We start from the raw sequence: 26,770 nt of genomic DNA, 5'->3' as shown, positions 1-26,770 counted from the left end.
CCGCCGCGCCGCGCCCCGCCTCGCCCGCGCGTCGCCCCGCCCCGCGCCGCCGCTAGTCCCGCCCCCGCCGCGGGCGCGCGGGCCGCCGGCCCCTCCCATTGGCCGCGCCGCCCGCCCGTCGGCGCTGTCCGGGCGCGGGTTAGGTTGTGCGGCGCTGTCGCTTGGTCGCGGCGGCTGCGGTTTGGCGGCGGCGGCGCGGGCGCGGGCGCGGGCGCAGGGCGGCGGGGCGGGAGTGCGCGGCCAGGCGGGGACCGGCGCTCGCAGGCGGCCGAGGTGGACCGGCCGGCCCGGGGGCCGAACGCCGAGGGCCAGGCGGGCGCGGCCGGGGCGGCTCCGGGCCAGGCCCGGGCCGGGGGGCGGCGGCGGCGGGGGCGGCCGGCGGGCGGCCGGGGCCGGGACGATGACTCTGGAGTCCATGATGGCGTGCTGCCTCAGCGATGAGGTGAAGGAGTCCAAGCGGATCAACGCCGAGATCGAGAAGCAGCTGCGGCGGGACAAGCGCGACGCCCGGCGCGAGCTGAAGCTGCTGCTGCTCGGTGAGTGCGGCCGAGCCTGCCGGGGTCCCGCGGGCCGGGCGCGGGTGTCGGCGCGGGCCGGGCGCGGCCGCCCCCGCCGTGCTGCCCGCCGCCCGGGCCGCTCCCTGCCCGCGCCGTCCGCAGCGCGCGCCGGGCTCCGGGGGGCCGGCCCCCGCCCGCGCTGTCCACCGCCAGCCCCGGTCCCTGGGGGAGGTGTGCGGCGGGGGTCGGCCCTGCCGGTGCCGCGCAGGTCAGCCCGGGAGCCTCCAGGGTCAGCCGTGCCTGCGCTGCCCGTGTGGGGCTTCCGGAGTCCCCCGGGGCCAGCCAGCCCGGCTTCTCTGTGCACATCAGGCGTCCAGGTCCTCGTGGGGACGGCCCTGCCCCTCTTGCCCAGATTAGGGCCCCGGCACCTTCCACCGAGGACCCCTGCCCCCACTGTCGGGGGTGGGGGCTCCCCAGAACCCTGGAGCGCCGGTCCTATGCCACTTCTCAGCCTGCAAGCCCCTTGCCCGTGCAGAGCCGGCCCTTCCTCCGTGGGCTGCGGGTTGTTCCCTTCTCGCTGACCCTGCATCTGCTCAGGGCCAGACCTCTGGGCTGCAGTCCATTAGCCGTACCCCTCACCTCCCAGGATCTCGCCTTGGTTCTTCCCAGCAGGTGGAGCGCTGTTCGCACACGCAGGGTCTGTCCCCCTGGAGCACCCCATCCCCTCCTCATCGGGGCACACCATCTGCGGGAGAGGACAGCCCTTCCTTCCCTCAGGGCTCCCGTTTTGGGTGGGGGTCCTCAGAGCCGGCCAGCTCATCACCCTTCTCCAAACCCATTCCTTTCGTCTTGCGGGGAGCCCCTCTGCCGGGTCCTCCCCGTCCTGGGGAAGATTCCTGTCCCGGTCACCAGGGTCCCAGTCTCCGTCTCCCCAGGGCACACCTGTTGTAGGGAGCACGTCGGCCCAGCTGCTGGCAAAGTGCTGTCGCCCAGAGGAGGGTTGTTGAAGGACTGTACTGCCCAAGGCAGGAAGGTCGTTTACAAAACAGAAACCCTCGCCCTGCTCTTCTCCTGAGCTCTGCTCGGTTCCCGCAGTGCAGGGAAGGCTGGAAGTGCTTGCTCGCCCTCAGAGGGAGCGTGGACGGGCCCAGGGGGGAGGAGGCGCTGGCTCAGAGGGCTGTGCTGGGGGGGTGGGGACCACCCAGAGCCGAGTCTGCCGGTGAACGAGCCGTGTCCGTGGCCTCGTGGGCGGCCGCTGGTCTTGGCGGGAATGCCTTGCTCCTCCTGCCTGCAGCGGCCCTCCTGGGCCCTCCGTTTGATGAAATATCTTCCTTGTTTTGTGTGTTTTTTTTAAACAGACGCGTTCAGTTTACCCAAAGACTATAAAATACGCCAGCTTTGCAGACAATCCAGGCAGAGAGTCAGCTCCGAGTTTGGAGGAGACTTGCCGTGGGTTCTGGGGGCCTCTGGGGAGGCTGGCGTGGCTGTGGCTGGTTTTGCAGCATGACGCGGACTTTATTATGGGAAGGGGACCGGAGAAGTGATTGGCGTGTTAAGGATACTGTCAGAGGGCCTTTTCCTGGGGGCCTGTGAGCCTCTGGATGCCCCGGCACTTGTCCTGAGCCCCCGAGGTTTGGATGGACATGGGGTTCCGGGAGCAGTGCATGGCTCACGCTCCTGCAGCCTTGGTGTGTGTCTCCAGTCTCCCTGGACTGGGAGACCCAGCGGGGCCACCTGCCCAAAGGGTCCAGTGCCTGCCTGGGGGCGGGGTGTGGACGGCAGCACCTGTCTCTGGTCCCGCACTGCCGCTGCCCTGTGACCCTGGAGAGGCACCCGGCCCTCTCCCTGCCAGCCTGCGCTGTGGGGAGTCATGCCCCCGTTTCAGGGGATTGTTTTGGGTATGGGGGGGGCCGGTGGGAAGAGGAGGAAGGAGTGAGCTTGCAGGTCCAAAGTGGGGGTCTGCGACCGGAAGATGGGCGTGAAGGCTGGGTGGGGGGCTGAGCAGCATCCCTGGCCCGACCCACTGGACGCCAGGAGCACCCACGGTGGTGACAGCCACAGACATCCCCGGTACTGCCTGGAGTGCCCTGGAGACAGAATCGCCCCCGTCTGGGACCTGTCCACCCCACCCCACCCCGCCAGCCAGTGTCCCGCGGGAGTACAGGGTCTCAGGTGCGCTTTGTAGAGCTGGGGTGTAGACCGTGCACGTTGTCTTGTCGGCTGTTTCCTGCTTACAGAGTGGGCACGGGCGTGTGTGTGCAAAGCCGTGTGTGTGCACGCGTGTGTGTGTGCACGGGGTTCGCACTGTGCGTGTGAACATGTAGAAGGCGGGCGTCCAGCTCCGTAGGTGCTGTTGTCCAGGCGGCGTCTTGCTCGGCTTTTGTCTGCTTGGGGACGGGAGTTGAGGGCACGGCCGGGCAGCGAGTGCGCCCTGCCAGGCCCCGGGATCTGCGGTCCTGAGAACTAGCTACCGTTCCCCCATTTTATGGAAGAGAACTCGAGATTGGGGAGCGGGGGGCCGCAGACCCGGTGAGGAGCTCCTGGACAGGGGTCCCAGGCCGGCCTGGCTGGCTTCTGCCTCCTGTGACCTCTGCCGGGCGAGGCTTTTGCTGTCGTGGGTCTGTCGCTTGGTAGGAAACCACGGAGGAGGCGCCTTCTCTGTTCCTTAGGGCAGGCAGGCTTCCTGTCTGAAAACTGGTCTTCATGGACACCGTGTTACTGCGGGGGCAGCGCGCTGGCCCGGCCGCGCCGGCGGCTCTGGGACTTCTAAATAAAGCAGGGCGGTCCGCTCCACAGGCTTCCTGTCGGCTGCGCCGGCCCCCAGAGCGCAGCGAGAAGGCCCGGAATCTGGCGTGGGGTGTGGTGGCCGCGGTGGGAAGGGCGCGCCTCCCAGTGCTGGGAGGCCGGAGGGGCGCGCGGCGGCTGGCTCTGGGCAGAGGGGTCGGGGCTGCATCTCCTGCTGCCCGGGAGAGCGGGAAGCCCCCTCGGGGAGCCTCTTGTGCCCCCTTGGGTTACCCCTGGGCTGTGGTAGGACCGTGACCTCCCCCGGGATGTGCCGTGTGCCCCTGAATTTAAATTTTGGTTTTTTTTTTTTTTTTTTTGTCCAAATGGTCCTCTTTCTTTGGGGACAGTGTCTGGAAGTGTCGCAGAATTGCCCTGAGGTCTCCTCCTCCCTCGGTTTCCCTGCGTGAACCCGGAGATGCCGGTGCCCGCCCACAGCTCTCTCCCCGCCTTGCCGTGGGGCCTGGTAGAGGTCAGCTAGCGTGGGGCCCCCCTGGGCTCAGCTGCCGGGTGTGTCCTGCCGCTGGGGTCGCTGGGGTCGCTGGGGCTGCCGGCGCCGGCCCAGCCTCCGAACTCCCGCTGGCACAGTGATCTGGCCGTGCTTCCCTGCTCTGCCCCCTCCCTGCGTGCCGGGGACCGCTGGTGGGCGGGTCGCTGCGGTGGGCCGTGAGGAAGCATTCTGTCTTGGATACTCGACCGCAGAAGGTTTCACTTTCGTATTTTTGCGGTGGAGCCCTGCTCTGAGCAGCCCGGCGTCGTGGCCCCGGGCATTGCGGCGGGCGGCCCCGGGTGTCTGGGCGCAGCAGTGAAGCCAGACAGAGCTTCCAGGAGCACTCGGGGAGGAGGGAGGGTGGTGTTTGTCCCTCTCCGTCCCAGACGGCGCAGGGTGCAAAGTTCAGCCCCGGGTGGGCGGGGTGGCCAGAGCCTGATGGCCATCGGGCAGCGGGAGGAGTGGTCGCCGCGCGGGTGCCCTGCTGGCTGCTGCTGTCCCGGCCGGTGGTGGCCTGTCAACTGAGGACGTGCGGCCTCGGTGGCCTGCTTGCCCGGGGCCCCGACAGCTGGGGGGAGACGAGGGGCGCTCCTCGGTGGGGGGGATGGCGGGACTCAGGCTGCTCCCAGAGGCGGGACCCCAGCCCCCAGGCTCGCTGGTTCGGGGAGTTTGTGGCCCCACTCACAGGGGTTTGTAGTTGCTGTGCTCCCGGGTCTCCCTGTCGTCCTGGGGGGCCGTGTGTCTGTCCTCCGGAGGGCGTCTGACCGTCTTCGTGGTCCCCTGCTCATCTGCTGCAGGGCTCCTGCTGGTTCCTGCCGCGGTTCCCCGCTTCCGGGTCCCCGCCAGCCTGGCCCCCAGGCCAGAGCCATCGGTGACCGATTAGCTAGTGGGACTGGAAGCCCCCAGGGAAGTGGGGTGGGAGTGACGTGGACCGCCGCTGCCCCCGCCCGCAGCCCGCCCGGACGCGTGCCCGTTGCCACCATGCGTGCAGCACTCTGCTCTGATGTCAGCAGACGGGGACGCTGGGGACACAGCTTCCAGCCGCCTTCCTCGTGAGGCCCTCCTGCCGTGGGGGGGGGTGGGGGCTGGCTTTGAGGGCTCCCCGTGGAGCCGGCTCGGAGCAGTTCGGGGGCACTCGCTCTGGGGCGAGGCTGTGTCTGCCAGCCTTGCTTCCCCGTCCATCCCGTGGGATGGCGCCCTGGGCCCGAAAGACGGTCGTGGGGCTAAGTGAGATGGTGCCACGGACGCCCGTGGGCCACGGCGGGCACTCAGCAGGTAGAGGGAGCTGTTTTGTCTGGTCACTGCTAGTGGCAGCCCCTTGCGAAAGCCACCACGACTGCCCTGGGAGGCATTATGCCCCATCAGGGCCGAGCCAGAAAGTGCTGGAATGCGGTGTCTGCTCCGGTCTGACTCCCGTGACATGGAGAGAATCCCGGTGACCTTCCAGGATGATTGCGAGGGTCAGACGGGGTAGGGGGTTCCCCCGGGATGGTCCGCCCTGGCCAGCAGAGCCCTCGGTGCCTGAGCAGGGCCTCCGGTCTCGAGCTTGGTCGGCAGAGGTGAGGGAGTCTGGATGCCCTTCCTCCGTACGGTTTCCGGCTGCTGGCGCTGGTGGTGCCGTGTGCGGGGCGGGGTGGGGGGGCAGCGTAAACCCCTCCAGTGGGCCGGGTGGGAGCTCGGGCCTTCGAGTCGGGAGCAGCGGGCGGGAGCGGACGGGGGGCCGGCGGGGCTCCCGAGGGTCTCTCCTTCGCTGTGGTCTTGCTCTCTGTCCCTCAGCTACGCCTCCGAGGAGGAGTCGTGAGCTCTGTCCCCACGCCTCAGCTGGGTGGATGGGGGGCTGGGCCGGGCCGGGGGCGGGGGGTGGTGGTCACAGTATCCCGGCTGCCTGGGTGCCCCGGGAAGGGCGGCACTAGGAACCTGGGGACAAAAGTGGGGGCTCAGAAGACATGGGCCAAGTGAAGGACGCCCACCCAAACCAGCAGGGACAGCCACTCCCACATTTGGGCCTTGGTTACAGTAGGCGTCGTGGCCTACCCGGAGGGCGGCCGCTGTCAAGGTGGAAGCCCCCCGCTGACACGGCCCGGGTGTCCAGCGCCCCTCCCTCCTGGGGGGTGCTGCCCCCGGCACCTGTGCTCTCTCAGGAGCCGCTGCCGCCAGAGGGGTGCTCCGCCAAGCACCCGGGCCAGGTGGCTCCGTGTCGAGGTCACTGGTGGCGTGACCTCAGCCAAGCTGCCCACCCTTTCTGCATTTCGGTTCCTGCACCTCCGCAGAGGCGGTGCCGGGTGCCGTGACAGCTCCGTCACCGAATGAATGAGTGCGTAGGGGCTGTGACCAGGGAGTTGCCGGGAACCACCATCCTCAGCCGTTGGAGGTTTCCATTTTCTCCGTCCCCCCAGGTAGAGGTCTGGGTCCCGTCTGTGATCTCAGGCCTGTCCAGACAACTCAAGGTCCCTGTTGGATTTCAGGAGTCCCAGGTCCCCAGGGGGCTCTCATTGGTCTCTCCGTGGTCCTGGCGGCTACTGGCTTCACTGCCCACACCCCACAGTCATGGGCAGCCTGGCTGCCTGCCCCTGGGGCCCAGGGCTCCATGGCTTACTTTGAGTCTCAGGGAGATGAGACAAGCCCCTGGATGAGACAAGCTTCCTGCCCTAGAGGCCCCGGCCCTTGGCGTCCGGAGTCCCTTCCCTGCCCGCCTGGGGCTTGGGTTCAGACTCCTTCTCCCCAGCAGCCCCCCCACCCTGGAGAGGGTGGGACAGTGGATTTCTGCTTTCCTCCCTCTTCGTCAGCTGGTCTCTTCTGGGCACAGGTCAGCCTTGGCCCTCCTGAGGGTGATGTATCAGAGCGTGCCCGGAGGGCGTCCACAGGCTCCCTGTCCCTGCTGTGTCCCACTGACCCCGCGGGGCAGGCGCCAGGCTGGGCTGTGTGCTAGGGCCCTGCTCTGGGAGGTGACGGCCCATCGAGTCCCCTGCCCGGCGCAGGGTAGCGGAGGCCCCATGGGGGATGCTTGACGAGCGGGCATGTTGGGCTGGGACCAAGTTCATTCCACTCATTCATAAAACACTCGTGCTGTGCCTTCCATGAGCCGGCCCGTGCTAGGGGCCGGGGGCGGGGGCTGTGAGCAGAGCCCCAGCCCAGTGTGCACACCGGGAGGAGCAGACCTCACGGAGGGGCGGCTGGGCTGGCGTCCTCTGGAGAAGGATCAGGTGCGGTGCCGGCTGCTGGGGGGCTTCTTGGAGGCGGGAGCTTGAGTTTCTATGCAGGAGGCGCCTGTCATGCCGGGAAGGCTGTTTCCTGGTCGGGTGGGGTCGTGGACGTGTCTGTGAACGCCAGGCAGCCCGCCGGTGGGATGTGCACAGCCGGGACCTGGAGCCCCACGGTTCCCTCCGGGGAGGGGCTGCGGTTTCACCCCTCGTCCCGGTGCATGCGTCCCTCCACGGCAGGGACCCTCCTGTCCCCCTTCTCTCCACACCATCCCCGTCCCGGGCCCCCAGCAGCGTGTCCTCCACGCCCTCCCGCGTGGCAGAGGCCCCTGGGCCCCATCCGGCTGTCGCTTGTGTCCACGGGGCTCCTTTTCGGGGCTGAGCAGCGCCCCGCGGTACGGCTGGGCCACTGCTGTGACCATCTGCCTGGACTGGGACCTCTGGGCCGACGCCACGTCTCGGGCTCTGGGAACGCTGCTCTGACGGCCACACATGTGCTGGCGTGGACGTCGGTGTGGGCCGGGCGCACAGTTCAGGAGCTCGTGCGCCCGGGGCAGCTGCGCCGGCGGGGCCGGGGCCTGTGCGCACAGTGAGCCTCGGGCTTGGGAGCCTCCCGTACCTCAGCTGGAGCCTTGCTTTTCTACTTGCTGGGCAGCCGTCGAGGGCTCTGAGCCGGAAGGGCACGTGGGACCAGGTCTCTGCGGGGGAGCATGACCGAGGGTCAGGCAGGTTGAGTCGGAGGCGGAGGGCCAGGGCCCCAGGCGTGTCTGTAGGAGAGAATCCAACGGGAGGCGAGGAGGGCAGGGGTGGCCGGGCCCCAGGGGCCGGGTGAGCGGCTGCTTGCTGGGGGGCCCGGCCATAATGTCCAGGCAGGCCTTGCCCCGAGACCCTTCTGGGCAGGTGGACACTGGGTCACGTGTGCGGCGGTTCCCGGGGCCAGGGATCCTGTCACAGGCCTGAGTCCCAGCTCCCAGATGACTGATATGGCCGTGGTTCAGCTGGCCCGGGAAGCAGGGCATCTGGAAAACTAACTGGGTTGCTCTGGCCGACTCAGCCTTGCGCTGAGCCCAGTCTCCTTGTCTCCCTCCCTCCCGGACGCTGCGATGGCCCAGCGCCTCGTGGGCAGCAGGCCTGGCCTGTGCCAGGGTGGAGGGCCCCCTTGCCCGCCACGCCAGTGCACCCGGCCTTGACGTGGGTCCGGAGCGTACCCACCGTGAGATGCGCTTCTCTCCTCCCAGGGTGGCGCCTCCCTGCCTCCGCCCCCTCCACACCCTCCCTTCTCTGTCCTTCCCCGCAGAGTGGTGGCTGCCCCGGGCGGGGTCACTGATCCGATGGAGACAGGGTGCCTGGTGTGCCCGCTGGCTTCCTCCTTCCCTTCCTGCTTGATCGACATTTGATTGACATGAGTATCGTGCGAGTTGGTGGGGTGTGATCCGCTGATTGGATACGTGGAGGAACCGGGGGACGGTCACCTCCGTTAGGTCAGGCCGCACACCCGTCACCTCCCACGGCCGCGCCGTGTGTCTGTGTTTTGGTTCTTCTGCAGGCCAGCCGTGGCGGTGGTCTTTGCTGTGGCTACTCTGCCGCGTGGGGGCCTTTGCAGACCAGACGCCGGGTGACCTCGGCCATGCCCCCTGTCCAGGACCCACTGACATCTCCAGAGGCTGATCCCGCATTTCAGGCTTCAGTTTTAGGGGAGTGCCCCAGACGCCCGTTTTCCTTTGACCCACTCTCTGGCCAGACCGGGGGCCGCTTCACAGACGTGCCTCCCACACCTTCCATGGCCTCCGGGGTCCCGGGGCAGGCGTCACGCTGACCGACACCACTGCATGCGTGTGCGTGAGCCCTCCGCGGGCGTGCACTGCCCCTGGAGCGGTGCAACGGGGGCTGCTTCTGTCTCCAAGGTTTGTTTTTCTGAGAGAGCAGCTCACGCACGTGAGGGCGAGGGGCGGACGGAGGGACAGAAGCCCAGGCTGACCACCCGGAGCTCAGAGCCCGACGTGGGGCTCGATCTTTGACCCTGAGATCACAACCTGAGCCGAAACCAAGAGTCGAGCTTAACCAGTGGTGCCTCCCAGTTCCTTTTTGAAAAGCAGGGGTGAGGCCAGTCCCTTTCTCACCAGACGTGCTCGCAGACCCTCTTCGGTGGGTCTTCCCCACCCCCCGTGGCGAGAGCCGTGGCCTGCGTTTCCCAGTGGCGAGTGGCCTCCGCCTGGGACCTGCCTCGTCTCCCCTTCGGCCTGACCCGTGGGCTGCGTCTCGTGGTTTGGCTCGCACGTGTGCATCTGTTCGGCCGTTGTCTGCGAGGGACGCGGCCTGATGGACCGGCGGGGCGGTTTCCTTTCTGTAACAGAGTTTTGTCGAAAACGAGTTCGAACCCTCGGCCATCCTGCCTCGCAGAGGACCCTGGACGGTGTCTGGGAAGGTCTGTGTTTGGCACACCAGCGGTGCTCCTGGCGTCCTGGGCTGGGGCTGGGGACGCTGCTCAGCCCCCCGCAGTACCCAGGACATTCCGCCGCACTCCCAGAAGAATGACTGTGCCTGGGGTCCGCAGCGCCAAGAGGGACAGACCCAGGGGCACAGACCCGGGTCAAGAGGAAACTGCATTGGAAATTGCATTCCTGGCGTCCCCACAGCGTGGGTCCCTCTGGGGATACGTGGGGTCTTGTGCACGCCCCTTCCACTTCTTCTTGTCCCTGGAACTCAGGGGTGTCGGTCAGAGTGAGCAGGTGTCCTGTGTCACCTGGAGAGCAGAGGTGAGTCGTCTGAAGTAGGACGGCCGGGACGGCGCGAAGGCAGCCGCCTTCCTTGATGATGGACCCGCGGTCATCGTGCTTAGCCCGGGAAGGCCCCGAGGCAGTTGGTGAAAGCACCAGAGAGGCACGGGCACCACGGCCCAGGCCCCTGGGGCTCAGGTCTCCCCGAGTGTGGTCGGTCCCTCGGGTGTGGGCCGAGTGTCTCCCGGCTGCAGGACAGGGGGACACGTGGGGCCCACGGAACTGGTCTGTCCCAGAGGCCGTGGTCATTCGAGCAGGCCAGCGGCAGATGCCTGCAGACAGGCTCCCCCCTCGGGCCACGGTCACAACTCCAGGGGCCTGGGAGGGCTGCCTGCCCGCGGGGCGCCGGGGCCTTCCGGAGTGCTGTCCACGTCACGGGTGTGGGAGCCGGCAGCGGCCGCACGGGGGATCCCGCCCAGGCCGTACAGGGACGCGGGCAGCCACGGGGCTGATGGGGGCACGGGGTGGAAGGAAGCCTCGGCAGCAGGTGGGGAGGCGGGGGCTTCTGAGCCTGTGAGCGGGGGGTCCGGGCGGCCGTCGGAGGCCACGCGCGCTTGGACATTGGACGTTGTCTCCCCTCCGCTGTCACTTTGCTCCCCAGCGTGGCCTCCCGCGGCGGACAGTCTCCGAGGGTCCGGGGTCTGGGCCACCCGGGCTCCGGGTCCCTCACGAGGTTGCAGTAGCCGCGGCCCCTGTCCCCCCCAGCGCTGCTCCAGTCCTCACGGCCTGGCGGCTGCCCTTTCCCATCCCCCTCTGCCCGTGGTGCTGGACAGCGTGGCGCAAGCCGCGGTGCGTCTTGTGACCCAGTCTAAGAAGCGACTGCCGTCGTCTGTCCCGCTCTGCCAGCTGGAAGCAAGTCGAGGAGTCCGGCCCGCCCGCCCGCAGGGGGTCCGTCTCCACCTGGGGCCCAGGTGTGTGCCATGGAGGACCCTGTGCCGCTTGGCCCCTGGACTGGGGAGGGGGGTGGGGAGAGGCCGCCGCAGGAGGGGCCGCTGGGCCGCACTGAGCGGGCGCGGGAGTGGAACAGAGCGCGCGGCTCAAGGCGCCGGCGGGGCTGGGCTGAGGGCACAGTGGCTGGGTGGCCACTTTCCGGGTGGTCTTCCTGCCTGTCGGCCGATCCTCCGACCCCTCGAGGCTGAGGTGGGGGTCAGCGTGCGGCCTGGAAGAGCCCGGTGAGCCCCGCACCCCTCACGCCTGCAGAGGGAGGGGGTCCGACACCGTGTGCACCGGCGGACGGGAGGGAGCAGACGCCGGGCTCGGGGGTAGCTGGGGGCCTCCGTGCGTGGACTGCGGGCCTAGCACTCGTCCGGGTGGGTGGGGCTGTGAGGTCTCAGCTAACGGGGAGGGACAGATTCTGTCCTCAGACCACCCTGGCTTCCGTGCAGACACTAAACTCTTGTCCCAAAGTGCAGGTGACCCTCATGGGGCCCCGGATGAGGAGTGTGGTTGGGGTCCACAGAGACGTTGTCTGACTGGACGTGCCGTCCACCGTGGGAGTGGGCCGGTCCTATGGGGCCGGTGGGCCTGACTGGTCAAGGAGGCCGTGGTGCCTGGCGGAGACGCACGGCTGTGCCTCACGGCGGCCTCTGGGGCGCTGAGTGCGTGTGGAGGCCCGTCGTCTGCCGTGTGACCGGGCCGGACGCCTGGGGTACCCGCCTGCTCCGCACCTCGGTGCTGGGTGCCCTGCAGACACCCCCTGCCCACGCTGGGCCTCGGTTTCCCGCTGGGTCTAAGGGCCGTACGCTTTGGGGTGTGACCAGGTTGCAGTGGGGACTCCCCTTGCCAAGCGGCCGCTGCTGGCCAAGGGTGCCCCACGGCCCCCTAAGCGCCAAGTCCCCGGGCACCGACCCCAGTGACCCTGCTTCGCGAGGGGGTGGGGGCGGGCTCCGGCCTGGTGCTCACACGGCCCTGTCCGCAGGCACCGGCGAGAGCGGGAAGAGCACGTTCATCAAGCAGATGCGGATCATCCACGGGGCGGGCTACTCGGAGGAGGACAAGCGCGGCTTCACCAAGCTCGTGTACCAGAACATCTTCACGGCCATGCAGGCCATGATCCGCGCCATGGAGACCCTGAAGATCCTGTACAAGTACGAGCAGAACAAGGTGAGGCCTGGGGGCCGCCCTACCCTCGCCCGCCCGCTGGCCCCTGCCTTCCCCACCGCGCCGTGTCTGCCCCGTGTGCCTCCCGGTGGGCAGGGCCTCTCCCCTCCTGTTTCCAGAGTAACGGCTCCTCGAGACCAGAGTCACTCACGGGGCAGGTCTCCCCGTAGTGTGTAGTTCACGGCTTTCTGACACACACAGCTGTGCAGCCGTCACCTCTGTCTAGTTCCAGAACATTCCATCACCACCAGGCACCTGGGTCCCCGTTAGCTGTCAGCGTCCCTCCCCCAGCCCCCATGAGCCCCTTCCTGTCCATGGAGGGGCCTGGTCAGGGCGTGTCACACGCGTGGACTCACACCCCATGTGGCCTCCTGTGTCTGGTCCCCTTCCTGCATGTCGTGGCCTCGGGGTCCGTCCTCGGGGCTGTGCGGGGGCCTCGCTCCTGCTCCGGCTGTTCTCACACGTCTGTCGGTCCGGCGCCCGAGGGCTGCGTCACGCTCCGTGTGCGGGTGGACGTGCTGTGCACATCCGCTCGCCCGCGGACGGGCGCCGGGTTTCCGCGTCTGGCTCCTGGACGGCTGCCGCGGTGACGCTCACGTGCAGCGTCTGTGTGCACACCTGTCGTCACTGCCCCGGCCGTGTCCCCGGGAGACGGGGACTCACGGGGCAGTGGGGTGTCCGCCCTCGCGCGGAGCCGCCGGCTCCTCCATGCAGCGTGCCCCCGGCCGGGCGGCAGTGGGCTCTCGCCGGCGGCCCCTCTTGGCTTGGCTTTTGTAGGTCTGATTTTGGGGGTTTCTTGGTCAGCCCTGGAGGTTTGCCCTGGGCTGACGTGAGGCACGGGAGTCTGTACTTACACCGGGCGCGTTCAGTGAATCCGTTCGCTTTCAGGCTTAAGAAGGGCCGTCAGCCAGGCCGCTGCTACGTTTCCACTTGGCACCTTCCTCCTTCTGTCCCCAGGTCACAGATGACCAGGGACCCCCAGCGGGGCCCGGTGTTGGGTGGGCGGCCCTCTGGGGCGGGGTTTGGGTGGTGTGCTCAGCTGGGGTCCGCCGCAGTGTCCGACCGCAGGCCGGTGTGTGGACCATCCGTGTCCCTCTGTGGCTAGCAGCGGTCGCCCACGGCACCTCTTTGGGTTCGTGCGGTTTTGTTGCTGCACACGGTGCCTGCTCCTTGACGTGTCGTCCCTGATGGCTTTGGGTACAGGGACGGAGATGGAGCCACAAAGCTGAAGGCACTGTCCCCTGGCATGTTTGAGGCTGTCACACGTCGACAGCTGGGGGCGTCTTCCTGGGCCAGCGTTGGCCTTTGCAGCTCCAGACTGTGGGGCAGGCGAGGGCTGGAGGCCACGGCCGCAGGCACCGGTGCGGGGCATCTCTCCCGGCTTTCAGAGCGCGGGCTAGGGCTCCCCCACTCCCCACTTGGGCTTCTGCCCAGGTGTGTCTCCCCAGACCCTCCACTGTGGCCGGCTGTGTGGGCCGGGCCGCCCTGTCCCGACAGGCACGTGGACAAGCGGGGTCTCCCGATTCTCGAGCCCCGGAGGTTCCCCGGTCAGCGCCCCGCCCCGCCCCCACTCCCTTCAGAGGCCGCTGGGGTGTGAGGAGCCGTGTGCCGGGGGTGGGGGTGCAGGCCCGACAGACACCGGAGGTGGTCCCGTCGCCTCACCTGCGAAACGGGGCGGGGGGCTGCTGCGGGGGGTGGGTTCATTGCTCTGCCTGTTTTGGTTTGGGTCTGACCCTCGGTCACTTTTCGCGGAGTCTGCTTCTTCGTCTACGTGGTTGCTCCCAGGCCGCCTGCTGCCCTCACGCTGGGGCACACGTGTGGGGCACACAGCACGCGGCCTGGTGCCAGGAGCCCCCTCTCTCCCGGGCTCTGGCACGGGGACCGCCCACTGAGGGACGGCCCCTGCGGCTCCCCCTTGCTCGGTGCCCACGTGTGTCCGTGCTTCTCTGGGGCGGCGGTCCCCGCTTGGTGGGGCGCCCCGTGGGGCCCGGGCGCCGGCGAGCCACGGCTCTCCCTCCTGCCCCGCAGGCCAACGCGCTCTTGATCCGCGAGGTGGACGTGGAGAAGGTGACGACGTTCGAGCACCGCTACGTGCACGCCATCAAGACCCTGTGGGACGACCCCGGCATCCAGGAGTGCTACGACCGCCGGCGGGAGTACCAGCTCTCCGACTCCGCCAAGTAGTGAGTGGCCGTGGGGGCCCGAGGGCCGGGCGCGCTTCCCGGCGTTGGTGAGCCCCTCCCTGGGCCCGCGCCGGTGCTGGAGCAGGGACGTTCATCTGGAGAAGCGAGGCTGCAGCCCGGCCGCCCGGCCAGTCCCCTTTCTCCCGCCGCCGCGGCTGTCCTGGGGTAGCCCCGTGGGGGTCCCCCGGAGCCAGCCTGACTTCTGTCCCATGAGAGCCGGGGCGGGGCGGGGAGGCCTCTGCAGGGTCCCGGGTCTGCCTTGTCCCGAGTGCCCCGGGCTGTTCCGCCCCTGCTGGTGAGGCTCAGCACTGGGCCCCTTCCTGCTGCTCAGGGACCACAGTGGCCAGGCTGTCCCCCTCAATCCCCTGCCTTGCCTGCCAGCCCGCGCAAACCGGTGCCTTCTGTGTCGCAGCTACCTGGCCGACGTAGACCGCATTGCCACCTCGGGCTACCTGCCCACCCAGCAAGACGTGCTTCGGGTCCGTGTGCCCACCACTGGTATCATCGAGTACCCTTTCGACCTGGAGAACATCATCTTCAGGTACCTGTGGCCTGGTGGCCGTGCGCGGGGGGTCCATGTGCCGGGGTGGCCGTGCGCGGGGTCTGTGCGCCGGGGCTGCCGTGGGTGCCGTGCGCCACGGTGGTGGCTGTTTGCACCTGCGGTGGGGACCACGACAGGTTCGCTGGGTCTCGGTCTTTGCTCTCGGGGAGCTTCCGAACCAGGACGAGAGATAGACTCATGAATGTCGCCAGGTTTTGCAGTGAGCCATGTCCCGGAAGCGGTAAGGGCCGTGGCTGTTCTGGCCAGAGCCAGCCTGGAGGGGAGGGCCTTCTGGGGGGCCTCTGTGACGGGCCTGTGGCTGGGGCAGGGCGCCGGTGTGTGTCGGTGGGGCAGGGGTCTGGACTTGGGCCGGAGCTGCGGGTGTCTCAGGTGGTGGAGGGGCCTGGGGACCTGTGCGGAGCCAGGTGACGGGCGGTTCCAGACTCCGGCTCCTGGGCCCATGGGGGGTTCCTGGCATGTGGGCAGAATGGGGCCCCATCCTGGCAGGGGGTGTGGCCTGGGTAGACCTGGGGCCATCCTCGAGGACACGGGCCCCGCCATGCAGTGAGGCCACGGAGCCGCTGGATGGTAAGGGCGAGCGTGTCGCCTGGGGCCAGCACGGATGACCACGGATGGGTGTCTTGAAGCCACAGGCATCTCTGTGGTCCCAGCGTCACAAGCCGAGGATCAGGGCGTGGGCGGGGCCGGTTCCTTCTGAGGCGGTGAGGGGACATCTCCCGGCTCCCCGAGGTCGTCAGCCGTCCTCCATGTCCCTTGCCCCATCCCTGCCCCCGCGGTCACACGGCCTGTCCTTGTGTGTCCATGTCCGGAATTCCCTCTGGTGATTGCAGGGCCACCCCACTCTAGCCTGGTGTCCTTGAACTGATGACATCGTGGGGACTCGGCCCGGGTTCTGGGGGCACTGAGTTTGGAGGAAAGGTTTCAGCCCGGTGCCCCGAGGCCCAGGTGGGGCAGGTCCTGTCTGCCTGCCGGGAGGGCCCCGCAGCTCCCCATCACGGTGCCCCCGCTTCCCTGCTTAGGCTCCCGCTGGGGAAGGAGTTGGTGCTCCTGGAGCAGGGGTCCCAGAGGGGTGGGCAGCTGTGGCAGCTGTCGCTGGCCATGGCCTTCTGCCCTGCGGCCTCGGAGCGCCGGCTCTGGAGAGCACTGAGGAGCCTTTGGCCTGAGACACCCCCCCCCCCGACAGGGACCTGCCGGGAGAGAGCCGGGTGCCCCTCTGGCCCTCTGCACCCTCCCTCACCGGCTGGGCCTCTGCCAGATCCCTGTGTGAGTCCCAGGAGCCTCGGAAGCCCTACGCCCCCGCCCTATGCGGGTCTGATGTGCGTTTTCCTGGTGAGGGTTCAGGGTTTGGGTTTTCTTTCTTGTCTAATTGGGTCCTTGGTGGGGCTGCCACCTCTGAATTCGGAGCTGAGGCCTGTGGGGCATAGGCTGGGGCTTGGGCCGAGCACGCTCCCGGTCCCCGTGTGGGCTCTCCCCCGGGCCTCCCCCTGACTGCGGCGCTGCCTCTGCCTGCTGGTCCTCTGCCCGGAGTGCCCGGCCCCCGCCCTTCCCCTCTGTGAGCTCAGGCTGTGCGTGTCACCGCCTCCCGGCGGGATTTCCCTGCTGCCCCTCCCCGGTCTGCACTTGGCTCTGTCGTGGGTCCACACCCTCTGCCACTGCCAGTCCCTTGCCGGCCAGTCCCTTTCTTAGCTGGGCGCCCATAGGGTCCCCTGACCGGAGCGGGATTGGGTCATGGCCCAGCTGCCCTGGCCATGTGAGGAGATGAATCTGGTCCCGGGCAGGGGACCTTAATTGGAGAGACATGTGGCCCAGAAAGGCCTTGGGCCCGGTGCCTGTCTGCCCCCGTGGCATGCCCCAGACCGGCCACAGCTGCTGCGGTCCTTGAGGCCTCACATGGGGCCCTTGGCCCGTCACCACCCTCTCCTGTCACCACCCTGCTGTCCCTTCGGTGTCCTGGCACGCCCACCGTCCGCCTGTGCTTGGTGGAGTCTCCTCGGGGCAAGCCCCGCCAGGCAGCCGCACTGGTGTTGGCTGTGCCCCGCGCGACCCTGATGTCCACCATCCCCCCACCCTTGGCAGGGCCTGGCTGGGGGGACCCCTGCCTCCTGTGGGCCACTCTGCTTGCCTGCTCTTGGCATCTTTTAAAAAGTAGCGTCTTTCCTCATCGTAGAAAGCCGAGGAACTCTCCCGTAGCAGGCGGCAAGCCCCTGCCCCATGTCTGTGTGGCTCCCGTCCCCCGGCTGCCCCCTCTGCCCGGGAGCCCAGCCTCCGGACTGTCAGATGGCATGTGCTTTTCGTGCCAGCGGGAGCTGTGACCTGCTGTTGCTCCTGGCAGCAGGGGAAGCGTGTCGCTCCAGGGGCCACCTCCTCAGTGGCGAGGCGGGACCGGCCTGCGGGTGTCTTTGGTTTGTCTCGTTCTGCTGCGTTCCACGGACGGTGCTTGGCCGACGGTTGTGCATGTAGCCCAGGCGAGGGGTTGGGTCTCCAGATGTGGGACCTCGGGTCCGAGGGTTGGCCTGTATCTGGTCCCTGTAAGCGCCCGGGTTCCCAGGCTCCCCGTCCTGTGACTCCTCCGTCAGGTGCAGCTGCTGGGGGCGGCGTGTCCTCCTGGCTCTGGCACATGCGGGCGCAGGGGCTCTCCTGGGGGCTCTGCCGGTTCTCACAGACTCGGGGGCCTTCCAGGCTCTAGCAGACGCCGGCCTCGTTGGTGGCAGGGTTTGGTTGGGGGGACAGCGGTGCTGAGCCCCCCCGTTTCCTGCAGGATGGTGGATGTGGGGGGACAACGGTCTGAGCGGAGGAAGTGGATCCACTGCTTCGAGAACGTGACGTCCATCATGTTCCTCGTGGCCCTGAGTGAATACGACCAGGTGCTGGTGGAGTCGGACAACGAGGTAAGGCCCCCGTCCCCCCGTCCCCCCGTCCCCTCGTCCCCTCGTCCCCCCGTCCCCTCGTCCCCTCGTCCCCTCGTCCCCTCGTCCCCGCTGTCCCCACCGTCCCCACGTCCCCCGTCCCCGCTGTCCCCACCGTCCCCACGTCCCCCGTCCCCCCGTCCCCGCTGTCCCCCGTTCTCCCGTCCCCACCCTGCGGCCCGGGCGCCCGTCATGCTCACGACTTCCTCCTGCAGAACCGCATGGAGGAGAGCAAAGCCCTGTTTCGGACCATCATCACCTACCCCTGGTTCCAGAACTCCTCTGTCATCCTGTTCCTCAATAAGAAGGACCTGCTGGAGGACAAGATCTTGCACTCCCACCTGGTCGACTACTTCCCCGAGTTCGACGGTGAGCGGCGGGCCGCGGGGGCCGGGGCGGGGCCGGGCTCGCCGCCCCCGGTGCTCTCTGGGCCTCGTGTGTCGGTGATTTGGGGATGCGGGCCCTGGTGGAGGCTGGTGGCACGGCCAGTGGGGGCTGGAGAGCCTCCGTGTTCCTCCGCACCTCAGTGCCGCCCCCCACCCAGCCTCGGTGAGCGGAAGGTCTTTGTGTTCCCAGGGGTGCAGCTTCGTGGACACAGCCGCCGGAGGGGTGCACGGGGCCACTCTGCTCCCAGGTCCCTGCTTGCCCGGGGCCTGAGTGGGGGGGAATGAGGTCCTGGGAATGAGGGGGAGACCCAGGACCCTCTTCCCCTCTGAGTTAGTCTGAGCTCTAAGAGAAGCCAGAACAGCAGGGACCATCCCCAGCTCCCTCTCCGGCACCCTTGCTGTGTGGCCTCGCCGCGGCTGCCTCCCCACAAGCAGGACGGGGAAATGACAAGGGACTCTAGGGCAGTCCGGGCCTGGCCAGTCCAGAGCCTCAGGGACATGCCCGTGGCCCGATGGCTGTGTGCGCAAGGCCAGGGCAGCAGGGGCACGTGGCTCCGTATGTGCCCGCGTGTGGGCACCCGTGCGTCTTGGGGTGTGGGTGTTGGGGGGGAAGCAGTGGGGGGACGTGGGGCTGGGCAGGAAGCTCGTGGCAGTTTGGAGGTGGTCAGGGGTGTCTGTGGGCAGCTGCCGGCTGAGAGGCCGAGGGCCCCCGGGGGGAGGCCGGCCGGCGGTGGCGGAGCAGCTGCCTCGGGGGACAGCAGCTCCCCTCTGGGCCTGGCCGTCAGCCCCGGGGCTCCCACTGAGGGGGCAGGAGGCGACGCCCCTGCTTGGCCAGTGCCCTGTCCGTGCTCGGCGAGTGGCCGTAGACCGCGGGTGTCAGTCCTCGCCGTGCAGGTGTCTGTCCCTGTGTCTGTCCGTGCCCGGTGGGTGTCTCTGCGTGCGCCCAGCTATCCGTCTGCGCCCTGTGCGTGTCTGTGACCTCCCGGCGGGTGCAGGCCGGCCTCGCTCACCCGCCCCTGCCTCCGCCTCCCCAGGGCCACAGCGGGACGCGCAGGCCGCCCGGGAGTTCATCCTGAAGATGTTTGTGGACCTGAACCCGGACAGCGACAAGATCATCTACTCCCACTTCACCTGCGCCACCGACACGGAGAACATCCGCTTCGTGTTCGCGGCGGTCAAGGACACCATCCTGCAGCTGAACCTGAAGGAGTACAACCTGGTCTGAGCCGCCGCCGCGGGGACAGCTCGGCCGCCGGCCGCCGGCTCTGCTCCGGAAGAGTTGATTTCGTTTGCATATTTTTAACAAAGGGTTTTTATTTCACAGTTATCAGGGGACCTACGTCTTTCTTTCTATACACCTCGTGCACCTTCTCACCTGTGTCAGCGGCGAGGCCGCCTTTTCCTGGCCTTGACTCGTGGCTCGCTTTTTTCTATTAAAAAAAAAAAAAAAGAAAAAAAGAAAAAGAAGGAAAAGAAAGAGACAAGACCGGCGGAGCAGAGGCCCAGGAGTGCGGCGCCCCCCTGCAGGCCGCGCCCCGGGCCGGCGGCCCCCCCACCCCACCCCAGCGCTCCGCGGGGACAGAGCCACCTGCCCGCCCTCCCCTCGCTCCTGGCCTTCACCCCGAGGCCCCAGGACTGTGACTTCTCTTTCTCTCGCTCCCTAAGTTATTGACGTCCTGGACTCCAAGAAGTGGGGGTGGGCGGCGCCCTCCGCTGCCCGCCCTGGGAAGTGCCTAACCTTTTTTTTTTGGGTGAGGAGATGAAGGCAGCGCGTAGGCTCCATGGTTAAGGAGACGTCCGGGGGCCTGGGGGGCTCCCCTGGGGCCCCAAAGGCTGCTGTCCAGACACCGCCGAGGGGCCGTGGGCACCCTGCTGCGCCCAGGGAGCCGGACTGGGAGTCGGTTTCGATGTGTTCTGTTTTGAAGCTAACTTGGAAGCAGTGGGGGCGGGGGGCTCTTTCAGAATATTCTCAGGTCAGTCCCCGAGCGGCAGAGAAGGGACTTGCCCGCGGTTCCCAGGCGCGGCCTCCGGCGCAAACCCTTGCTCCCACTTCTGCCCCCCCCCCGAGCCCCCGGCCCCCGGGAGGCGAGCACGACGCGCACTTTGCCTGGAGCCGTGGAGGGCTGGCGGCTGCTGGTGCCGCGGCCCCGCGTGGCTTCCAGGCCTGGCCACAGCCATGGCCACGCACTGAGCCAGAGCCACGGGCTGCCTTGCCTGGGCCCCCTCCTTCTGAGGGGCTCGGAGGGTGGGAACAAGCGGGGGCTGTGTTTGGGGGGATGCGTTTTTATCTGACGCAGACTGAGCACTACAGTGTTTTTTGTGGGTTTTGTTTTGTTTTGATTTGCACAACGTAGCGGGAACGAGCTGCCAGTGATGCCTTGCTCCCCCCCAATCTGGTCCGGGCCGCCCGCCCACAGGAGAAGCAACAGCAAGCCGGACGCCAGGACGCCAGGCCTGGCCTCGCTCCCTGCACTCTCCTGATGCTGTCACAGGAAGGAGGGGGCTGGCGGCGACTGCAGGCAGCTTCTGCAGGGTGGGGCGGCGACATTCCTAGTGATCAGCCCTCTCTGGGGACAGTCCTGCCCGGGAGGGGGCGTGCCAAAGTCCACAGCGTGTGCCCTGGGTGCTGCTGGGGTGGGGCCTGCCCAGGGACATCGGGGGGCCTCGCAGGGTGGGCACCTGGAGGTCTCAGCACCTCTCGGGCCCAGATCACAAGGGAGGTGGATTGGGTCTCGGGGGCGCAGGGTGTGACTGGGCCAAAGTATTCCTTCTTCCTGGAGGGAGCAGCGTGCCAAGCACCCCAGAGCCAAAGTCTGGCTGGACCGCCGCGCCACCCCCGCCCTGCGCTTCTGGAACTCCGAGGGCCCAGGGCTGGAGAACGGGGACACTGCTGTGTGCCATAGAGGCTCGGAGACCCACTCTGTGCCAGTGCCAGTGGAGCCTGGGTGGCCCGGGCCCCTCCCTCGCCCATTGTGTGGGATTTATTTTTCTCGTTTTCCTCCCTGGGGAGCTCCATCCCCCTCCCGGACTGTGTCAGGTCCCAGCAGAGGGGCCCTGGTCCCCCATCCCCCGCTCGCCCAAGAGACAGCCTGGTGCCAGTGCCCCCGAGCAACCGCCGCTGGCCCCCTCTGGTTATACTTGTATATTATACAGTCCTGATTTCAGACGGTTTCAACCTTAACCTATTTTAAAGAAGAATATTATATAAAAATACTGTTTTTAAACCTTTTGTCATTTGAAATGCATGTACTGTTGTGCGCGCTGGCGGACAGGCCCATTAGCTCAGTGCCAACCTCCCGGGGCCAAGGCTGCCATGGAAGGGCGGGGCGGGGGCGGGGCAGCAGGCTCCGCTCAGCGCGTCGGGGCCCTGACCCCTTAATCCAGAGAGAGCGGATGGAAATTGACTTTTCATATCTTTCTCCTGAAATGAATTCTGTTTTAAATTGGAATAAATTTTGTTCCTAAATGCTGTGGCCCCCTCTGGCTTATTTCCTCTCACTGGCCATAGCAGGCGGGCGGTGGGCACTGCAGGGGCGCCCGAGCTCTGGAGGGTCTTGCCTGGCCCCCGCGCGGCCGGCTGCTGTGTGAGCTCATGGGTGCGGCCGCCACAGCGGCCCTGGGATGTGCCTCCCGCCCTGGGCTCGGGCTCGGGCTCCAGGGCCCCCTGCTCTGAGGTTCTGTGACTTGGCCCCGACTTCCGGTTCATTCGTCTGGACTGTGGGGCTGGAGCATCTGGCCAGACGTGCCTCCTGACTGGGGGTCCCGGGCCGAGGAGCCTGCGTCCTGGACATTCTGTATTTACTTACGTAAAATGAGGAGGTTGGGTCCGTCTCGGCGATCTTCTCTCGGGCCTTTTTCCTTCTTAAAAAATGGTGAGTACACATAACCTAGAATTCACCACCTTAACCGTCTCTAAGTGCACTGCCCAGCGGTGTGAAGCACTCCCACACCCCCAGCCTCCGTCTCCAGAACCTTCCATCTCCCCTCATGGAGACTCTGTCCCCACGAAGCCCGGACTCCCCACCCCTGCCTTAGTCCCGGCTCCCACAGTCTCCTCTCTGTGCGAACGGGACTCCTCTGGGGCCCTCCTGGGAGTGGGGTCCCGCGGGATGTGTCCTGTGTCGGGGTCCTCTCACTCAACAGTGTCCTCGGGTCCCTTCGTGTCGTGGCCGGCACTTAGCACCAGGGCTTAGTCTATGAAGAAAAGTAGAGTAGGAGGGCAGGATGGGCAACAATAGTGACATGAGGACAGGGCATTCCAGGTACAGGGCATAACCTATGCAAAGGTCCTGGGGCAACATTGGGCATACACAGCCAGGGGCCCTGTGTGTCTGGAGCAGAGTGAGCGAGGGCTAGAGAGGGAGGAGGGGAGGGCGGACGGAGAGGGCAGGAGCAGGTCGTGCAGAGCCTCGGGGGTCACAGGGGAAGGACTTGGGCTCCAGGAGGTGGGGAGCCTTGGGTGTGGGCAGAGCAGGGGTGCGGGAACCTGACTCGGGAGCTCGTGGGCGCCCTCTGGTGGCCGCTGCGGGGAAGCCGGACCGGGGGCGAGGGCGAGGGCGGGAGCCAGCGATCCCGGGCGAAGGGGTCCGCGCTGGTCCTGAGGGCGCGGTGGGGGCTGACCCGGTGCAGGCAGAGGACGGGGCAGGATCCGGGCAGTGGGCGGCGGGGAGGCGGAGGAGGCCCTGCCCGGGCGTCCGCGCACCTGGACGTCATGCCCCCCGCGGCCGGCAGGCGCCGCTCGCCAGCCTCCGGTCTTCCCCGCCCACCTGCAGCCTGGCCGCGTCCTTCCGGGGAGGGCCTCTCCTCCGCTCCCGCAGGGAAACCGAGGCACGGAGGGGTCAGCCGCCTGCCCTGACGGCTGGCCCGCGGTTGCGAGACTTGCGCACCAGCCGCGGCTGTCCCGCCTGGCGCAGGTCGGGGCTCAAGGGCCGCGCGGGGCCTTTGTCGAGCCATCAGGAGAATTTCAAGGCGAGAGGCCTGCGGAGCCGCGTTCCCACGCCCACGAAGCCTGCCCTGCCGGCCGGTGGACGGACACCTGGGCTGCTGGGAAGGATGCTTCCAGGAGCACAGGTGTGCGAGAACCTGTCTTTAAAGTGTAAAACTAGCAGTGGGGCCACTGGATGAAGACTTCTTGCCTCCTCCAAAGAAATGATTCATCCACTGAAAACCTGGTATCCCAGGTTGCCTCTGGGCCACCTCGGCGGCGCATGACCTCAGCTGTGGCCAAGGACAGGGTCCAGGGACGGACAGCCATGGCCCTCAGGGGCCATACACCCAGCATCGGAGGAGTGGGAGGTACTTGGAAATGGTGTAAATATCTCATTCCTCATTAAGCAGAAAAGACTTTTTTTTTCCTTCAAAGATTTTATTTATTTATCAGAGAGAGAGAGAGGGAGAGAGAGCGAGCACAGGCAGGCAGAATGGCAGGCAGAGGGAGAAGCAGGCTCCCTGCCAAGCAAGGAGCCCGATGTGGGACTCGATCCCAGGACGCTGGGATCATGACCTGAGCCGAAGGCAGCTGCTTAACCAACTAAGCCTCCCAGGCGTCCCAAGACTTTTTTTTTTTTTTTAAGATTTTATTTATTTTTTTGACACGGAATCAGAGATCACAAGTAGGCAGAGGCAGGCAGAGAGAGAGGGGGAAGCAGGCTCCCTGCTGAACAGAGAGTCTGATGTGGGGCTCGATCCCAGGACCCTGAGATCATGACCTGAGCAGAAGGCAGAGGCTTAACCCACTGAGCCACCCAGGCACCCCCAGAAAAGACATTTGAAAAACATTATTTATTTGAGAGGGAGAGGGAGCACAAGGTGGGGGCAGGGGCAGAAGGAGAGGGAGAGAGAATCCCAAGCGGACTCTCTACTGAGTACAGAGTCCCACATGGGCCTTGATTCCAGGACCCTGAGATCATGACCTGAGCCGAAACCCAAGAGTTGGCCGCCCAACCGAGCCACCCATGTGCCCCAAGCAGAAAGGACATTTTTAATACCAGAGAAGCAGCGAGGAGTATGTTGTCTATGAATAAAGGAGAGAGAGAGGGAGTAAGTGCAGCCCATGAAAACTCACCAGAGCCAGTGGGAGTGCAAATCGGTGCATGCACTTTGGCAAAAGATAGTATCTGGGAGGGCGGCAGGGGGCTCAGTTGGTTAATCAGCTGCCTTTGGCTTGGGTCATGATCCCAGCGTTCTGGGATCGAGTCCCACATGGAGCTCCTTGCTCGGCAGGGAGCCTGCTTCTCCCTCTGCCTCTGCCTGCTGCTCTGCCTGTGCTCGCTCTCTATATATCTGACAAATAAATTTTTTAAAAATCTTAAAAAAAAAGATAGTATCTGGGAAATATCTCATAACCTAGCCCTGCCACACGTAGATATTTACCCCCAGAAAGTCAGATGGAGGACGGTCATCAGATGGTGTGTGCCAAGTGCCCACTGCTGGTTCCTCAGGGCAGCCCCAAGCTGGAATTTAACCAGGAGGAAGGGGAGGAGGAGGAGGAAAAGAAGAAGTAGTGTAGAAAGAGGTGGGGGGGGAGGAGAAGAGGAGAAAGAGGAGGAGGGAGAGGAAGAGGGGAAGGAGGAGGGAGAGGGAGGGAGAAGGGAGGGCAGAGGAGGGACAACAGGCAGGGCAGAGAGGGAGGGGGAGGGGGTATGGGAGGAAGGAGAGGAGGGAAGCAAGAGGGGGAGAAGAGGAAGAACCTTGACCTACACAAAAATGAGCAGGAGGATCATAGATCCAAATGTCACCTGTAGGGGCACCTGGGTGGCTCCGTGGGTCAAGTGACTGCCTTCAGCTTAGGTCATGATTCCAGGGTCCTGGGGTCAAGTCCCGCACTGGGCTCCTGCACGGGGAACCTGCTTTTCCCTCTCCTCCCTGCTCAGGCTCTCCCTCTCTCTCAAATAAATAAAATATTAAAATTTAATTAATTAATTAATTAATTTTATGTGTAAAATGGTAAAACTCCCAGAAGGAAAGAACAGAGAACATCTTCATGGCCTTGGGTTTGGGGAAGAGTTCTCAGAAAAAACACCAAAAGCATGATCCACAGAGTTTAAAAAATGGGTACCTTGAACAACATAGAAATTGAAAAGTTTGCTCCACTAAAGACAGGGTTAAGGGGATGAAAAGCCCACCCGCCAACCGGGAGGAAATATTTGCCGACGGCATACCCAATAAAGGACTTGTATCCAGACCATACAGAAACTCTCCAGACACAGTCATAAGACAACAACGCACAAAAGAAACAGTACATTACACGACTAGATCCTTCCCCCAGGAGGATGCACGGATGGGGCCTACACACCGTTAGCTGGTCCGGTAGATGAACTCCCCAAGGAGACGCCATCGCGCATGTCTTAGAAGCGCTAGAATGAAACGTGCGCGCCCCACGGCGTGTTGAAGAGGACGCCGAGCAACCAGGCGTGTCCTCCTTCCCAGCGGGCCGCGCGCAGTGGTGCGGCGGCTTTGGGAAGCCCTGAGCGGTGCGGTGCAGACCCTGGGCCCCCAAATCCTACCTCGAGGGATTTATCCTGGAGAAACGAGCACAGTGTTTGTCGTAGCCGTCTTCATCATTCCGCACGGGAGAGATTGCGCCGTCTTCTGCGCGTAAACCTCGCTGGGAGGTGCCCCACGCCCCGCTTGCAGGAGCTAGGGGTCCTAGACGCTTGGAATCTCAAACGTTAAGGGAGAGAACCCAACCTGAAGAGCTACCTAAGACCAGGCTTGCCTTGATACGACAGCCTGAAAAATATTTTAAACATCATGGCCACGAAGATCAGTGGTTTCTGGGGGCTGGGGCCCCAGGGTGAGGGTCTGATGACCCAGGAGGGGGTACCCAGAGGGAGATTTTCAGGGGCTGGAACCACATTCTGGCCACTGTGCAGGTGATAATTCCCATACTCTGACCTTAGTCGAAACTCCTAGGACTGCACACCCAAGAAAGTGAATACAGTGCCATGTCGATTTTAGAAATGAAGGACAAGAGAAATCTTATTACCAAAAAGTCTTCCTTGGCCACAGGGTGCCATGGAAGTCGGGGCCGTGAGGGCCGTTGGGCAGAAGGAAGGAACATCTGGGCACACTCCTGGAGCTGATGACATCCTTCACCTTCTCCTGGGTGCCGATCACGTGGCTGTCCGTTTCACAACAGTTTATTAGATGGTACATTCATGTTTTACGCATTGTGAGTGTCTGTGTGTGTCTTAAAAACATGTACACAATTCCCGAATGAACCAGAACGTGACAGACACCCTGAACGGCGGCCTTCGTGGGGGAAAGGAAGCAGCTCGCCTGTGTTAAGGGACCGGAAGGGAGATTTCTTTTCAAGCTGGAGAGATTCACAGAGGCCAGGCCTCTGGCTGGCAGAGGGACTGGGGTGGTTGGAGGAGTTGGGTCGTTTCCTCTGAAGCCCCTGGGAGCCACGGAGGATGGTAAGCCAAGGCCCCACAGCCTGGTCCTGTTGTGACATGTGGGGGACTGGTGTCCCTTTGGGAAACACTCAGTGGGGGGCCAGGGGGCCCTCCGTGTCCTGCACCTGGCACTTTCCTCCGCTCCTGCTCCTGTGTCGGTGACTCAGCCGGGTCTCCCAGTTTTGCCAAGCTGGTTCTTTCTGTTCCGCGGCCCTCCCAGCGCTGCCTGGCTCAGACTTATTTCTGCTTTTCTTCATCTGCCACAAGACTGGGAAATCAGTTGCTCAGGCCTCCTGCCTCAGGGAGCACCTCTCCTCACAGCCATCCGGTTGTGGGCGGGAGGGCGGGTGAGCAGGGCAGCGCCTAGCACCCCGGTGACCCATTGGGGGCCCCTATCGAACTTCCCATCTGCCATTCGTTATGAATCAACAGCAGAGAAAACCGCATGATCTCGCCGGCCGGGCGGGGGGGTAGGGCTGTCGGCGGCTG

The 26,770-nt window shown here is 65.8% G+C and overlaps 1 protein-coding gene across 1 annotated transcript; it reads left to right on the top strand.

Annotated features, from left to right (window-relative positions):
• Positions 1–386: 386 nt before the first annotated feature.
• GNA11 (G protein subunit alpha 11) lies at positions 387–21,348 on the top strand. Its single transcript, XM_044254588.1, has 7 exons — positions 387–536; positions 11,664–11,848; positions 13,874–14,028; positions 14,441–14,569; positions 17,349–17,478; positions 17,712–17,865; positions 18,917–21,348. The coding sequence occupies exons 1-7, from the start codon at positions 401–403 to the stop codon at positions 19,105–19,107; spliced, it is 1,080 nt and encodes a 359-aa protein (XP_044110523.1). The 5' UTR covers positions 387–400; the 3' UTR covers positions 19,108–21,348.
• The last annotated feature ends 5,422 nt before the right edge of the window (positions 21,349–26,770 follow it).

The sequence above is a fragment of the Neovison vison genome, chromosome 6 (assembly GCF_020171115.1).
Source record: "Neovison vison isolate M4711 chromosome 6, ASM_NN_V1, whole genome shotgun sequence".
In the NCBI taxonomy this organism is placed as follows: Eukaryota; Metazoa; Chordata; class Mammalia; order Carnivora; family Mustelidae; genus Neogale; species Neogale vison.
The sequence above is the reverse complement of the archived record's forward strand: the minus strand, read 5'-3'. Positions and strand labels throughout refer to the sequence as shown.